Source organism: Eumetopias jubatus, unplaced genomic scaffold (assembly GCF_037043125.1).
Source record: "Eumetopias jubatus isolate StellerSeaLion01/CBP00866 unplaced genomic scaffold, mEumJub1_p1.0 scaffold_6, whole genome shotgun sequence".
In the NCBI taxonomy this organism is placed as follows: Eukaryota; Metazoa; Chordata; class Mammalia; order Carnivora; family Otariidae; genus Eumetopias; species Eumetopias jubatus.
Genome location: NW_028274812.1, coordinates 74,066,808 through 74,082,646, shown reverse-complemented (window position 1 = coordinate 74,082,646; position 15,839 = coordinate 74,066,808). Strand labels below are relative to the sequence as shown.

Sequence of the window (15,839 nt, the reverse complement as noted above, 5' to 3'; positions counted from 1 at the left end):
TGCCCAGCGTGGAGCCCAATGCGGGGCTCGATCTTACAACCCTGACATCATGACCTGAGCCAAAATCAAGAGTGGGACGCTAAACCGACTGAGCCACCCAAGCCCCCCTATTTAACTTCTTTAAGCCTCAGTTTTCTTATCTATGAAACGGAGATGATAATAAAATATACCACATAAAATGGCTATAAGATTAAGTGAAATCTAATATGTAAAGAACTCTGCACAGTACCTGGCCCACAGTAAGCATGTGATAAAAATGTTAGCTGTCATCACCACCACCACCACCATCTCCATCACCATCATCTGGTTCTTGTGAGAGCTCCACCATTAAACTGGTTTACCTCAGTTTCATCACTTGAATGATGCAGATAAAGATGCCTGCCCTATTTGTTATGATGGATGTGACACAAACGCAAAGTTACTGTGATGTGCTACTCTGTGTGCTGGAGAATGACAGCGAGGTCCCACGAGCTTCCATTAAAATGTACTGACGCCTGCTGCTCTTGTGACCAAAACACTTACCTTGTAAAAGGATGGCTGGTCTGTGACTAAGTGCAAAACTAAGTGGTTTATAAAGAAGCAAGTCTACAATGCATAGAGAATAAAATTCATGGTCCCTCTCACTGTTCAAATCAACTGCCCTGAGCTATTTAAAGCTGAAAGGATTTTAGTTTTCAGTAAAAAGCCATCAGACTACTTAAAAAAATGGCAGCATTTTTTTTTAGTGGCATCTATTTAAAAAATATATATTTTTTTATTTTAGCACTAGAAGAATTTTGATAAACTGAGTAAGAAGTACTAATAAGAAGAGAGCAGTGACTCACAGGTAGACTCATATAAGCTATCCGTTAATCATTTACTAGGAATGAGTATGTAAAAGAAATGACTAAAAGTTTCCAGTAACAAAACAATAAACAAACAACCTGCACAATTCATTCCAAAAACCCTCATACCTGACAGGTTGTACATCAAAACCACTGACACCAAAGGAATCTATTCTGATAGGTTTCATCAGCTCCTCTACCGTGGGCAGATCTAAGAGGAAAAAAAGTTAAAATAGCAACCCAAAAAATCATGTGAATTGCTTAATTTAAAGTCTAATCCCACTAAGATTACATTTTTTCTGACTGACAGAGTTCACAAAATGGCATATACAATAAACCCAGTTTCCCACTATAAACTTACTTGTACCAAGAAAATCTCCTGATTTATATATGAATATATATATATATTTTAATGTATCTAACTATACAATATCAAAAATATGTGCATGGCTATGTCCATACATGCACACACATTTGTTAAATATATTTCAGTTGATTCCAAAATACTGTTCTCTATTTAAAAAATAACTTTAGTATAGAAAAGCATAAAATAAAGTGAAAACACTTAGGTGATTTCCTAATTTGGCCAAGGCATACTGAAGGAGGAATTGAAATTTTATCCCATGTTCAGCTCTAACTTTATAGTTAAACCACTGATTCCCAAATTCCATTTTAACAAACCCTTTAAGTGAAATTCAGAGACCAAGAAACAATCACTACAGCAACCTGCACTGGAATTATACCACACTAGAGACGGTGTGGAGAGGGTCTCGAGTTAACTTTTACCAGATTCTGTAGTAGAGATGTTTTTAGAGGACTCTTCATTTTCTTGAGGATAATCTTTCACTGAGCTCTTGATATTTTCCATTGCATTACTCTCAGTTCTTTGCTCGTCTGCATCTCCCAAAGAATGGGCTATCTGACAATAAGCCTGATGGAGAGCTTCAATGTCACTATTGCTTTGTCCATAAGAAACACCTGTTGGAATAAATGTCATCTCCAGTATAATCACACAAATACATGAAAGACAAAAAACACCAGTATCATCCCTTAATGTGTTCGGAATGGTGAATGAGGCTGGTGGGACAACAGCAACATTATAGAGTTAAGTACAACCCTTGCTAATATGGAGCTATAGCCTAACAGTACAAAATCAGAGCAGGCTCAATAACTCTTTAGCAAGTTGAGATGTGTCCTGACGCAGGAACTGTAAATAAACTCTGACTCCACTAGTTATTGCCTTCTCTTCTTACTATCCTTAATCAACCCCATTACACTGGATAAAACTATTCCCAAATCTCCTAAGCTGACAAAATCTTTCAAGGATTCTGTCTCCCTTACCACTACCACTCTCACTCTTGCATTCTCTCTCTGCTTCCCAGTGCCACCAAGTATCCTGTAGTCTGCATTTCTTCAACTGAAATTCACTCCCCTAACTTTGCGATCCAGTATGTGTTCCAATATCCTGCATACACTGCCATAATCAAAAGCAATTTTCTAATAGTCAAATCTAGCCATCTTTAATTCTCTCCAACCCTGTGAGACATCTGACACTGTCCTCTTCCTGGGACCTGTTTCTTCTGTATGGCCTCTTCTTGTTCTTCCCACCACTGTGATGGCCACCTCTCCATCCTTTTGTGGATATTTCACAATATTTTGAAATATTTAATATTTTGAAAACCTTACCATCCTTTATGGTAAATGGCTCATCTCACAGTTCCATCTTCAGTCCTCTTTTTTAAACCTCTCATTTATTTATTTATTTTTGAGCTGGCGAATTTCATCAAGACCCTTAGCTCAACTGTTACCCATATGATTGTGACTCCCAAATCTATGTCTTTGTCCTTACCTCTTTTCTAAATGTTAAACTTTCTAACAGACATTTACACTATAAGTAAATCAAATCTAATAGATCCGCACCTGAATTAATTATATTCCCCAACAAAACTTGTTCTACTACAAGCATCTTAGCTAATGGCATCACTATTCACCCAGTCATCCAAAACAGAAAACCTGATGTCATCATTCACTCTTCCTTCCCTATTAATCTCCTCCTTCTCCCACCAATTAATAAATAAATTCTGGAAAAAAGAATTTGAAGAAGACTCTAATGATAATAATGATTTAAAAATTTTTAAGTATTTTTCTTACTCATTTTGTACCTTTCATTACTAACACTGGAATTTTTAAAATTAGAGAAAAGAATAAAAGAGTCATAGAAGAGTGGGGGGAAAAGGAGAGAAATAAGGTAAGTAGTCTCCTCTTCTGTTAATACCCATGATTAATTAATTAATGCTTAAGAATAAAATTGTAGATATAGCCTCATCAGTAAAGGGCTGACTTCTCTGCCTTTTACATGAAAAAGAGAGGATTCTATGTAGTTATTTAATATATTATTACAAGTCAAAAGCTCCCTAATTTTTCTACTTTAGGGAGTTGAGAAGCGTCAAATCCTACACTGCAGAGGCAAGATCTGGTTGTGAAGCAATACTGTCATCATGCAGCATAGCACAAAATGGTACCTACCCAGGAGACAAATGAAAATAAGCAAAAGGCTAAATCTGACCTTCCAACCTTTCTAATACAATAAAGCACAAAGAATTTCAAAAGTGATACCTTTTTAAAAAGATGATCTTTGACAATGTATCACCTAAACTGAGGTTGCTTAATACTTAAAGAAACATTTTGTAAAAAAAAAAAAAAAAAAAAACCAAAACAAACCACAAAACAACCATCTGATTTTTCAGTTCTTAAACCAAGTTCAGATGCTGATTTGAAGCTTATCAGGTGTATTTTTGAAATAGTAGGTAAACTCAATACCCCACAGCCAATAAGTATTTATACTGTATGCCTTCAAGTTTTTTATTATAATTTCTACCATTAAACAGAGGATTGCTATAAATAAGTGGTAAGAACCATATAGTGCTACTGCTTATTGAATCTTAACAATATACTAGGCATTATACATTATCTGAGTTGACCAACACAAGGCCTCATTTTAAAAGATGAAGAAACAGGCTTAGAGGCATTAGTTGTCCAGTGTCACACAGCTGATAACTGGCAAAGCTGGGACTATGAGTCCAAGGCTATATATGACAATAAGATCATACTTACTATCTTCCAGTAATAACAATCAAATTATTTCAGAGTCAAGAGCATTTAAGAAATAAGACCAGAACACTACAGCTTTATATAACTGCTTGAATCATCTTAGTAAGAGTTTTTTCACTCAGTAATACATTTTTTTTCTTATCACCTACAGCAGTGGTTTTCATACCGTGTTTTACAAAATCATAGTTTCTCGGAGAAAATCATAGGTTCTACAGATGTTTGACTGAAATTTCATCTTAAATCGTGCTTTAAAACATAAAAATAGAAATTAATCTGCACACTCAACTGTGCTATTTAGGCAAATGTAATATTTTGAAAACCATCAGAGTGATAACTTTTGTTTCCTTTGTTTTCATGCACATCTTAGAATGCAGCTCCTCTGACTATCCTGTATGTATATGCATTTCCTATAATGTATCACTGATTAGAAAAGCTGTTAACTCTATATTGGTCTTTTATAAGAATTTGTGTTGGCTGACAACTGTGCATGTAGGGTGACTACCATAGCACACACACACGACATGTACTTGAACAGCAGTAAGACTGAGGAACATGTGCTCAGCACATGCTTTCATTACGGCGAATATTCAACTGGGTAATAACAAGTAAATGAATAACATGACTCAATGGGAAAATTCTGTTGTAATTTTTTTACCCTCATAATTATGTTTTTAAATGGAAGTGGATGAAACAAGACAGTGGTGACTTTTGGAACAGCAGTGACTAGAAATAAGATCTTGAGTGGACTTTGTGGTTTTGGTCATGCTTTGTTTTTTGATCTGGTTGCTGGTTACATGGGTGTGTTCAGTATATGAAAATTCATCAGGTTGCACTATTATATACATGAACTTTCTGTGGGTACACTATACTTCAATAAAAATGTAAGAAAAAATAAAAAATAAAATAAAAATAAAATACAAGCAGATGTTTAGAGTTGGTTAGTGATTTATCATTTCTATTGTTCTTTTGTTCCAAATGTTGGAATTGGTTTAATTGACCATACCAGTCAATTGAGACCTGCAAAGCAAGCTGATTAAAAATTTCTCAGCTGCCACTATTTATGTAGTAAACCAAGAATATCTTAATATTATACAACAAAAATAAAATATACAAACATACCACAGGTCTGACGATGATATAAGAATATAACAAATGTCTAAAACTTCTGATTTTAAAAATTTCAAAAGACCCTTATTGTTCTCACCAACTTTATAAGTAAATGTAATAAATGTAAATGTTTATATTTATACTGATAAAATACACAGAGAGTACTACATGAGATTTCATTTGGAGGTAAGGATTCCACTGCCTTAATAGTTTGAAAAGGCATTGTCTTAAAGATCTTTATATAACTTTTTGAAAAGTCTAGATGGTCCAAGGCATTTTGGAATTTTGGAATGTGATTTAGCCTTCTCCTACAAGAGGGAACAATAGAAAAGCAAAGTGAGACTGAAATCTCATTTCTCCTACATGTTCCAAATTTAACAAAATACTCTGGAGGGGCAGAGAAAATTAATTAATATTCACTATAGTGCTATACTTTGTATCAACAGCATTCATTCATTAACAAATCTTTATTAAACATACACTTTACTTGGCCTACTAGCAGTAAGTGTCACCATTGGCAAGTTCAGATTATTTAAGTTGTCAATAATGGTAAAAATGTGGGATTAACATTTTATTGTTGGGGTGCCTGGGTGGCTCAGTCGGTTAAGCATCTGACGCTTGATTTCAGCTTATGTCACGATCTCAGGGTCATGAGTTTAAGCCCTACACTGAGCTCCGCGCTGGGCACAGAGGCTGCTTAAGATTCTCTCCCTCTCCCTCAGCAACCCCCCACCAAAATTTTTTAATTGTTGATATAGTTATTATATATATTATTATATATTATATTTATTTCTCTAGAAATAAAGTCAACTAGTCTTAAACTATTACATATTTAGAGAATAGCCAGTTTTCTACCTTTACCTGTTCCTGTCATTTCATTATCAGCCATTTCTGGCAGGGCCTCCGGCTTAGTTGCTCTATCCTGTTCATCAAGGTTGACCTCTGCAACAGAGTCTAAGGAATCAAGCAGCACCACTAGAACAATATAAAAAAAAATTAGAGGAATATAGAGAAATTTGTATGGTTCCTTCAATGTAATATTTTCAATCACATATAAGCTGTATAAAAACAAAGATAAATATTTCCATATAAAGAGCATATAACCATATATATGTAATAAGCATGATTACATTAACATGCATAACTATGCTTATATACGGGTATAATGTACATTTACATGTGGAATGCAAAGGGCCTGTGAAAAAGAACAAAAAAGCAATATTCTTCCACCCTCAACTTAACTGAGGCATAATTGACAATTAAAAATTGTATATATTTAAGGTGTACAATTTGATGTTTTCATATGTGTACACACTGTGAAATACTGACCACAATGAAGCTAATTAACATATCCATTACCCTATCTTTTGGTTTTGTGTATGTGTGTGGTGAGAACACACATTTCCCCCTCTTATCAAATTTCAATAGCAATAATATTAACTATAACCGTATTGTTATACATTAGATCTCTAGAACTTAATTATCCTGTATAACTGAAACTTTGTACTCCTTAACTAACATCTTCCCCAATCCCCCTCCCCTAGTCCCTGGTAACCATCATTCTACTCTCTTGTTTCTACAAGGTTAACATTTTTAGATTTCACATGTAAGTGAGGTCATGCATGGGTGAACAAGACTAATACTATCTTGGACATATCTGCCGTACCTGTTCTATGACCTGAAACCTTCTTGAGCACAGCTGCCATCCAACATTCTTTCCTTCTCCTTTACCACATCCTTAAGTACACCCTCAGGGCATAGAGTCCTTGATCTGCCCTGGAGATAGGACTATGATCCACACCTATTCTTAAACATTGTCCCCTTGGGTGGTCCCTCAGCATGTACTCCCAGCCTCTAGGGCTATACAGGCAGGTACGAAGGGAAGTGGGGTTATAGAGATCTACTCATCTTGTGGTGCACAAAACATGCTTCTGCCTGTAAATTCCCTTAATAAACCACTTCTTGTCAAGCTGGACTTGTTGGCCTTTTCCTTCAGCCTTAGGACTCCTTTGGCCTTTGAAGTTTGATTTGCATATACTTCCCTTTCACAGAAAAAGTCGTATCTGTCTTTCTGCATCTGGCTTATTTCACTTAGCATGATGTCCTTCACAGTGTAATATTACATGTACTACATTTTCTTTATCATTCATGTGTCAATGGCATTTAGGTTGTGTATGTATCTTGGCTATTGTCAATAATGCTGTGAAGACGGGAGTACAGATAACTCTTCAAAATATATATCCAGAAGTGGGATTACTAAACCATAAGGTAGTTCCATTTTAAATTCCTTTCGGTAACCTCCATATGGTTTTCCATAGTGGCTGCACCCATTTACATTCCATCAACAGTGTACAAAAGTTTCCTTCTCTCCATGTCCTCACCAACATGTTATTTTTTTGTCTTTTTGATAAATAGCCAATCTGACAGGTAGGAGGGGGATATCTCATTTGATTTGCATTTTCCTGATTTGTGAAGCTAAGCATTACATGTGTTTGTTGACCATTAGTATGTCTTCTTTTGAAAAATGTCTATTTAGGTCTTATGCTCAGTTTTAATTGGGTTATCAGGTCTTTTGCTATTGAGTCTCACATATATATTTTGGTTATCAACTCCTTATCAGAAATATGGTTTACAAATATTTTCTACCATCTATAGGTTGCCTTTCCACCCTGTTGATTGTTTCCTTTGCTAGGCAGCATTTTTGTTTGAGGAACTCCCACTTGTCTATTTTTGCTTTTGTTGCCTGTGTTTTGGGGTAATATTTAAAAAATTATTCCCTAGTGCAATGCCAAGAGGCTTTTTTCCTATGTTTTCTTCTAGTTATTTTACAGTTTCAGGTTTTTATATTTAAGCCTTTGGTCCATCTTGAGTTGACTTTTGTATGTGGGGTGAGATAAAGGCCTAATTTCATCCCTCTACATATGAGTGTCTAGTTTTTTAATACCATATACAGGCATAACTGAGACACTGCAGGTTCAATTCCAGATTACTGAAATAAAGCAAATATTACAATAAAGCCAGTCAGATTAATTTTTTTGGTTTCTCAGTGTATATAAATGTTATATTTACACCAAAGTGTAGTCTATTAGGTGTGCAATAGCATTACATCTATAATAGTGTCCATACCTCAGTTTAAAAATACTTTATTGCTAAAAAATACCAACCACCACCTGAGTTTTCAGCAGGTTGTAATCTTTTTGCTGGTGGAGTCTTGCCTCAATGTTGATTGCTGCTGACCGATCACAGCGGTGGTTGCTGAACGTGGGGGTGGCTGTAACACTTTCTTAAAGTAGGACAATGAAGTTTGCTACATCAATTGGCTCTTCCTTTCCCAAATGACTTCTCTGCAGCATACAGTGCTGCTTGATAGCATTGTACCCACAGAACTTCTTTCAAAATTGGAGTTGATCCTCTCAAACCCTGCTGCTTGCTTTATCAACTAAGCTTATGTAATATTCTAGATCCTCTGTTATCATTTCAACAGCCTTCAGAGCCTCTTCACCAGAAGATTCCATCTCAAGAAACCACCTTCATTGCTCATCCATGAGGCTCCTCATCCTTTCAATTTGACCATAAGGCTGCAGCAGTTCAATTCCATCTTCGGACTCCATTTCTAATTTTAGTTCTCTTGCTATTTCTACCACATCTGCAGTTACTTCCTTCACTAAAATCTTGAACCCCTCCAAGTCATTCATGAAGGTTGGAATCAACTTCTTCCAAACTCCTGTTCATGTTGATATTTTAACCTCTTCCTGTAAATCATGAATGTTCTTAATGACATCCAGAATGGTGAATCCTTTCCAGAAGGTTTCAATTTACTTTACCCAGATCCATCAGAGGAATCATTATCTTGCACAATGATAGCCATATGAAATGTATTTCTTAAATAGTAAGACCTGAAAGTCAAAATTACTCTGATCCATGGGCTGCAGAATGGATGCTGTGTTATGAAACATACGCATGAAAACAACATGAATCTCAACATACATCTCTATCAGAACTCTTGGATGATCAAGTGTATTATGATGGCCTATCTCAGTTTTCAACATGCCTTTCTCACTAAGCTTCATCATTTCTAACTTCTGATTTAAAGTGAAAGACATGTGACTCTTCCTTTTACTCTAACACTTAGAGTCACTATTGGGTTCTTAACTGGCCTAATTTCAATATTGTTGTGTCTTGGGTAATAGGGAGGCCTGAGGAGAGGGAGAGAGATGGGATAACAGCCGGTCAGGAGAGCAGTCAGAACACAACATTTATCAATTAAGTTTGCTGCCTTACACAGGCATGGTTCATGGTGCCCCAGAACAATCACAAGAGTAACATCAAAGATCACTAATCACAAATCACTATAACAAATAATGAAAAAGTTTGAAAAATCGCAAGAATTACCAAAATATAACACAGAGACATAAAGTGAGCAAATGCTGTTGGAAAAATGGCACTGATAGGCTTGCTCTATGCAGGGTGGCCACAAACTTTCAATTTGTAAAAAACTCACTATCTGTGAAGCACAATAAAGCAATGCACAATAAAACAAGGTATGCCTTATTAAGGAGACTATCCTTTCTTCATTGTATATTCTTGGCCCCCTTGTTGAAGATCAGTTGACCATAGATGTGTATATTTATTTCTAGGCTCTCTATTCTATAGTCTCAATGGTTTTATATGTTTGTTTTTATGCCAATACCATACTGTTCTGATTACTATAGCTTTGAAATATATTTCCAAATCAGGGAGGGTGATGCCTCCAAGCATTGCTCTTTCTCAAGCTTGCTTTGGCTATCTGGAGACTTTTGTGGTTCCCTATAAATTTTAAAATGGAATGTCACTAGGATTTTGATAGGGATTACCTTTGTAGACTTGCAGATCACTTTAGGTAGTATGGACATCTTAACAGTATTAATTCTTCCAATTCACAAGCACAGGATGTCTTTCCATTTATCTGTGTCTTCTTCATCAATGTTTTCTAATTTTCACTGTAAAATTCTTTTACTCTGTAAATTACATTTTCTACTGTCAACTAACCATATTTTTTTTTGTTAGCTTTATTGAGGTATAATTGACAAATAAAACTTCAGTATATTTCATGTGGACAACATGATGATTTATGTATACATTGTGAAGGGATTCCTATGACTGAGTTAATTAATGCATGTATCACCTCACTTTTTTTTTTGGTGAAAACACTTAAATTCTACTCTCTTATCAAGTTTCAATTATATAATAGTTACAACTGTATTCACCATTTTATATAGATTCTCAGACTTTATCTTATAACTGAAAGTTTGGACTTTATTATTAACCTCTCTTGATTTTCCCCACCCCTCAGCCCCTGGCAACCATCATTCTACTCTGTTTCTGAGTTCAACTTTTGTTTGCATGGTATCACTTATAGGTGGAATCTGTAAGAATCTTTGTCTTGCTATTTCACTAAGCCAAGTCCATGTATGTTGTTGCAAATGGCAAGATTTCCTTTATTTTAAGGCTGAATAATATTCCATTAGTATATATATATCACATTTTCATTCATCCATTGACAGACATTTAGGTTGTTTCCATACCTTGGCTATTATGAATAATGCTGTAATGAAAATGGGAATACAGACATCTCTCTGAGATAATGACTTTGTTTTCTTTGGATATACCTATCCAAAAGTGGCACTGCTGGACCATGTTAATAGTCCTATTTTTAATTTCTTGAGGAGTCTTCATACTGTTTCCCATAGTGGCTATACCAGTTTATATTTTCACCAACAACAAGAGTTCCCTTTACTCCACATCCTCACCAGCATCTTACCATTTTGATAATAGCCATCCTGGCAGGTGTGAGGTGTTATCTCACTGTGGTTGTTAATGGCATTTCCCTGATGATTACTGAAGTTAAGCATCTTTTTATGTGCCTATTGGTCATTTTTGGCTATTAAGTTGTATGAGTTCCTTGTATGTTTTGGATATTAATCCTGTAATAGTTATGTAATTTGCAAATATGTTCTCCCATTTCACAGAATGCTTTTTCATTTTGCTCATGGTGTCCCATGCTGTGCAGAAGCTTTTTAGTTTGATGCAATCCCACTTGTTTATTTTGGCTTTTGTTGTCTTTGCTTTTGGTGTGAAATCTAAAAAATTGTCACCAAGACCAGTGTAAAAGAGCTTACCCCATATGTTTTCTTCTATGGGTTTTATAGTCTTAGGTCTTATGTACAAGTGTTTAATCCTTTTTAGTTCAATTTTGTGTACGGGGTTAGATAGGAGTCCAGTTCCACCTTTTGCATGTGGCTATCCAGTTTTCCAAACACGATTTATTGAAGAAACCATTCCTTTCTTCACTGTGTGTTCTTTGTGCCATTATCCATTACTAAGTGGCCATATATGCATAGGTTTATTTCTGGACTCTCCATTGATCTTTTTAAAATGCCAATACCATTCTATTTTGATTACTGTTCCACTGATCTATGTGGTTTTTTTAAATGCCAATACCATAATATTTTGATTATTGTAGCTTTGTAATATATTTGAAATCAGGAAGTGTGATGCCTCCAGCTTTGTTCTTTTTTCTCAAGACTGTTTTGGCTATTTAGGGTCTTTTGTGGTTCCATGTGAATTTTAGGATTGTTTTCTCTACTTCTGTGAAAAATACCTTTTGAATTTGATATGGATTGTAATGAAATCTGTAGATCACTTTAGGTAGTACAAACATTTTAACATTAATTCTTCCAATCAATCAGCACAGAATACCTTCTCACTTATTTTTGTGTTCTTCAATTTCTTTCATCAATATTTTATAGTTTTAAGTGTACATCTCTTTCACTTCCTTAATTTATTCTTAAATATTTTATTCTTTTTCATGTTATTGTAAATGGGATTGCTTGCTTTCTTGTGGTTTTCTTTTCTTGAGGTGTCTTTGGTTTTGGTGTCAGGGTTAACGATGGCCTCATAGAATGAGTTTGAAGAATTCCTCTTCTGTTTTTTGGAAGATTTTAAGAAGGATGAATTCCATCTTTGAACGTTTGGTAGACTTTACCATACTGCCATCTGGTCCTAGTCTTTTGAAAATGAAGTATTCTTACATATAACAGGAATTATTCAAGACAGGCATAAGGTACATATTGCTGAGAAAAATCTGTAGATTTTAATTCATTAGAGATATTTAAAAACAAAGGAAGATAGTAACTTATTCAGAATTATTTAGATACAATTTGAAGAGACCAATCTTTTCCCACCTAATACTTACCATTGGCCAGCATACCAATTTTCTCTTCTTCCTAAATTAAAAGAAAATAATATGATTTGAAATCAAAATTATGTAAAATGCCCACAATGCAAATAATAGCAAAATCTGAAAACCAGTGTTTTACTCCATTATGAAAAAGTCAAGAAATGTACTTTCTAAGTTTCTTTCATCACCATCATTCACTAATAATTCTATAAGACTGAGAACATAGCTGTGAAAGAACTTCTAGAAGTTTCTTCAGAATTGTAGCAGCAATTACCAATCCCTTTAGGCCTTTAAAAGCTTTGTTTAAAGTATCTAGATGCCATTTGCTCATCACCTTGCTCAGAAATTCTACTTTTTGAACTCCAAGATAACATGGATACTTCACATAAGATTCTTGCTATTGTAACATCAATCATTTTTCTTTTATTGTTCAAAATTAATGATCAAATATAACTTGTATTCTGTTTCACCTACATTTTGAGAAACAAAATTTTCAAAGAGGCAGGCCACCAAATGGCAAGATAGTTGAAATTTGTCAAAATTATAAGTTCTCTAAAAAAAATTGTTAAGTTCCCTTATAGTAAGTTTTATAATTAGTGTCACCTATGTTCTCCACTTGGATAGGCAATGTGTACATTTACACTGACACATTTTTATGCAGGCTATATTTTCTTTATATATCAAACCACTGTGCCTTCTACTGACCTATCTTTCATAAAACATTTAAACTGCCATATTCCAAGTATAAATCCCATTAAGCTTCTAAGGATAACCAGATCACATTAATCTTCATGTATTTCTAAAGGTTTTCTTTTTTTTTTTTTTTAAGATTTTATTTATTTATTTGACAGAGGGAGACATAGTGAGAGCAGGGACACAAGCAGGGGGAGTGGGAGAGGGAGAAGAAGGCTTCCCGTGGAGCAGGGAGCCTGATGTGGGACTCGATCTCAGGACCCTGGGATCATGACCTGAGCCGAAGTCAGACGCTTAACGACTGAGCCACCCAGGTGCCCCTCTAAAGGTTTTCTTATTTTCCCCTCCAAACTGAGTGATGTAGAGACACCCAGTGACAAAGCACAAGGTATATTTAAAAATAAGTATTTATTAATATCTGGGTAGCATTTCTTACTTCTATTTAGACACCTATGGTTTCATACATATTTAAAACATCTAGTCTTAACATGCAGCCACAAAAGAGACCTCACTTGTACAGATCAAGACCAACATAACAAACAGTAATTATCCTACTAGTTAGTTACTATTAAATAGCTTCAATGGTAAGTTCTGTATGTCAGGCATTATGTAGTAATACACTTAAGCCAGTATTTGTGAGAACTGGAGTACAGCAACAACTGAATATGAACGGAATAATTTAATTCATGATCTTAGCCAAGTTAAGTTTCAGACAGTAATGTCATTGTTAGCATAAATACTGATTGTACTTCCCAAGGACAAGATCTACCAAAGAAAATGTAGCTTAATATACCTGTTTAAAATTAGATTTGAGATTTCAATTAGAATTTTAATTTCTAAAACTTAAAGAAGTTACTTGCCAAAAAGATCCTTTAAAAAATCAATTGCCATATTTCATTAAGATTTACATTAAATTGACATCCTAAATTAAGAAAATGTCTGAGTGTTAAGAGACTTACAACTTTACAACAATGAGCAAGACAATGACAAACTCCATACTTTGAACTCTTCATATAGTGACAGTCAGCTAAGGTGATGACAGAAGTTTCAAAATTGTCAAATATATAATTGATGTATACCTGTTTGGGTACGTGTAGTTTTTCAGATTTGGGATTTTCTTTGGTATTAGTCTCTTCTTGAGTAGTCAAAGGTGCATCAATATCCTCCTCACCTTCAAAATCATCACTGTAATTTTCTGAAGAAAATAATTTTTAAAAAATACAAGGATCACACTATCAAAAAAGTCATATTCCAGGAAAAGACTGTTGATTTCCAAAGGAAGGAGTCTGCATAAGAGTATTTTATTGAAATATTACCATAAAGCTATCTTTAGAGGATATACTTTTTTGGGGGAAGATTTTTTTTGTGTGTGAAGATTTAATGAGAATTCAATTCATAAGACTTAGGTTTACTTCTAGTTATAAGAGTTTTAAATTTTTAATCTTTTATATTATTAACTAATAAAACATTTCTAGAGCTGTCCAAAAATTTTTTTATTTTTAAACCAAAGTTTAATGCTTATTTTTTAAAGACAAAGTCTCAAATAGCTTACTTACAAAAGATAGCACTTCTGTGAAATCTTGACATTCTTAAACAAACGGTTGGATTTGCTTATTTTTTTAAAGTTGATTTTTTTGGTCTCTGTAGGTATCTCTAATGTAAGCCTGAAACAGTACTTATGAAAGCTCTATCTCTAATCCTTCCCTCAGGTAAATACTGGCTCTATATGATCTCTATTATTTCCCAATCCTGGGCACTTCTCAGCTTAAATCCCCAATTATACCTCAATGAATTTACACCAGAAGGGAAAGGTGTGTCCATGTTAATATGATGCCATAACACTACTTACGGGGAAGGTGGGGTAGGGGCTATCTGGCCAGGGTCTCTAAGCCAATTTTTAACGTGTTGTTTATAGCCCTTAAATCAAAAGACAGAGATCTGTGACCTTTTCAGAGTGGAAACCATCATTTCATAAATAAACACAATCCTAATTGTATTTTAAAAATTAGATCACATTCAGAAACAGGATGGCTTGATGTAAGAAAGATGTACGAAGTACTGCAGAGTCTGCTCTGGAATAGCTGTCTTTTCTTAGAATGGAGTGCAGAACCTGAGTGCAATTAATAACGAAAGTCTGGGAATGAATTTGAGAGGGCTTACGAGTTAACAGAGATGGTCCCAGTGACATCGACCTACAGAAACATCTCCATTTTAGTTCATAAGGAAGACAAGGTGGGTATTGTACCTTAGGTAAATAAACTACCTTAGTTGGTTAACTACATCGGTATCTATATTCTGAGGCTGAGAAGCTCACCTTTGTTTCTCTTCCGTATGAGAAAGAACAGTTTCGGATTTTCTAAATATCAGCAGACATAATTAAATTCACAAAACAGTTATCAAGATATTATTTTGTATTAGACATACTTCTAGGTGCTAAAACCAATATAACATGATTAAAATTCTAATGTCCTAGGTGGGAATCACTGAATTTTAAGTAACCTCAAAGATCAGACTTATTTAAGTATAGATGATGAACAAGGAGAGAGGAAATATGGGAGGCTATGACAATGAACTTAGACAACTACATGGGATTTGAGAACTACTTGAAATCAATGGAAAGGGAAGTAGTATTTGTGTGACTACAAAGAGGCAGTGTAAGAAACAGTTTAAATAGTACAGTATAGTGCTTAAAAGCATGACTAGGAGCCAGAAGGCTTGGATTTAATTCCTGGTTCTACTACTTTTAGCGTAGAAACACTGGCAAGTCACATACCCTCTCAACCTCATTTTTCCCATCTGTATAAAGTGGGGATGATAATAGTACTTATCTCAAAGGACTGCTGAGAAGATTAAAAGTTAAAGCACTTAGAACAGTGGCTTGTGGG

The 15,839-nt window shown here is 34.8% G+C and overlaps 1 protein-coding gene across 2 annotated transcripts in view; it reads right to left on the bottom strand.

The window, feature by feature from the left end:
- Positions 1–15,839, bottom strand: part of CEP162 (centrosomal protein 162) — a 98,944-nt gene that overhangs the window by 58,416 nt on the left and 24,689 nt on the right. For both annotated transcript variants that reach the window (XM_028108126.2, XM_088023920.1), the window contains 5 exons: positions 14,034–14,149; positions 12,277–12,307; positions 5,904–6,017; positions 1,611–1,802; positions 954–1,035 (listed from right to left, as the gene is read on the bottom strand). In XM_028108126.2, the coding sequence (XP_027963927.1) occupies positions 954–1,035; positions 1,611–1,802; positions 5,904–6,017; positions 12,277–12,307; positions 14,034–14,149 (535 nt within the window). The remainder of the gene's footprint in view (positions 1–953; positions 1,036–1,610; positions 1,803–5,903; positions 6,018–12,276; positions 12,308–14,033; positions 14,150–15,839) is intronic.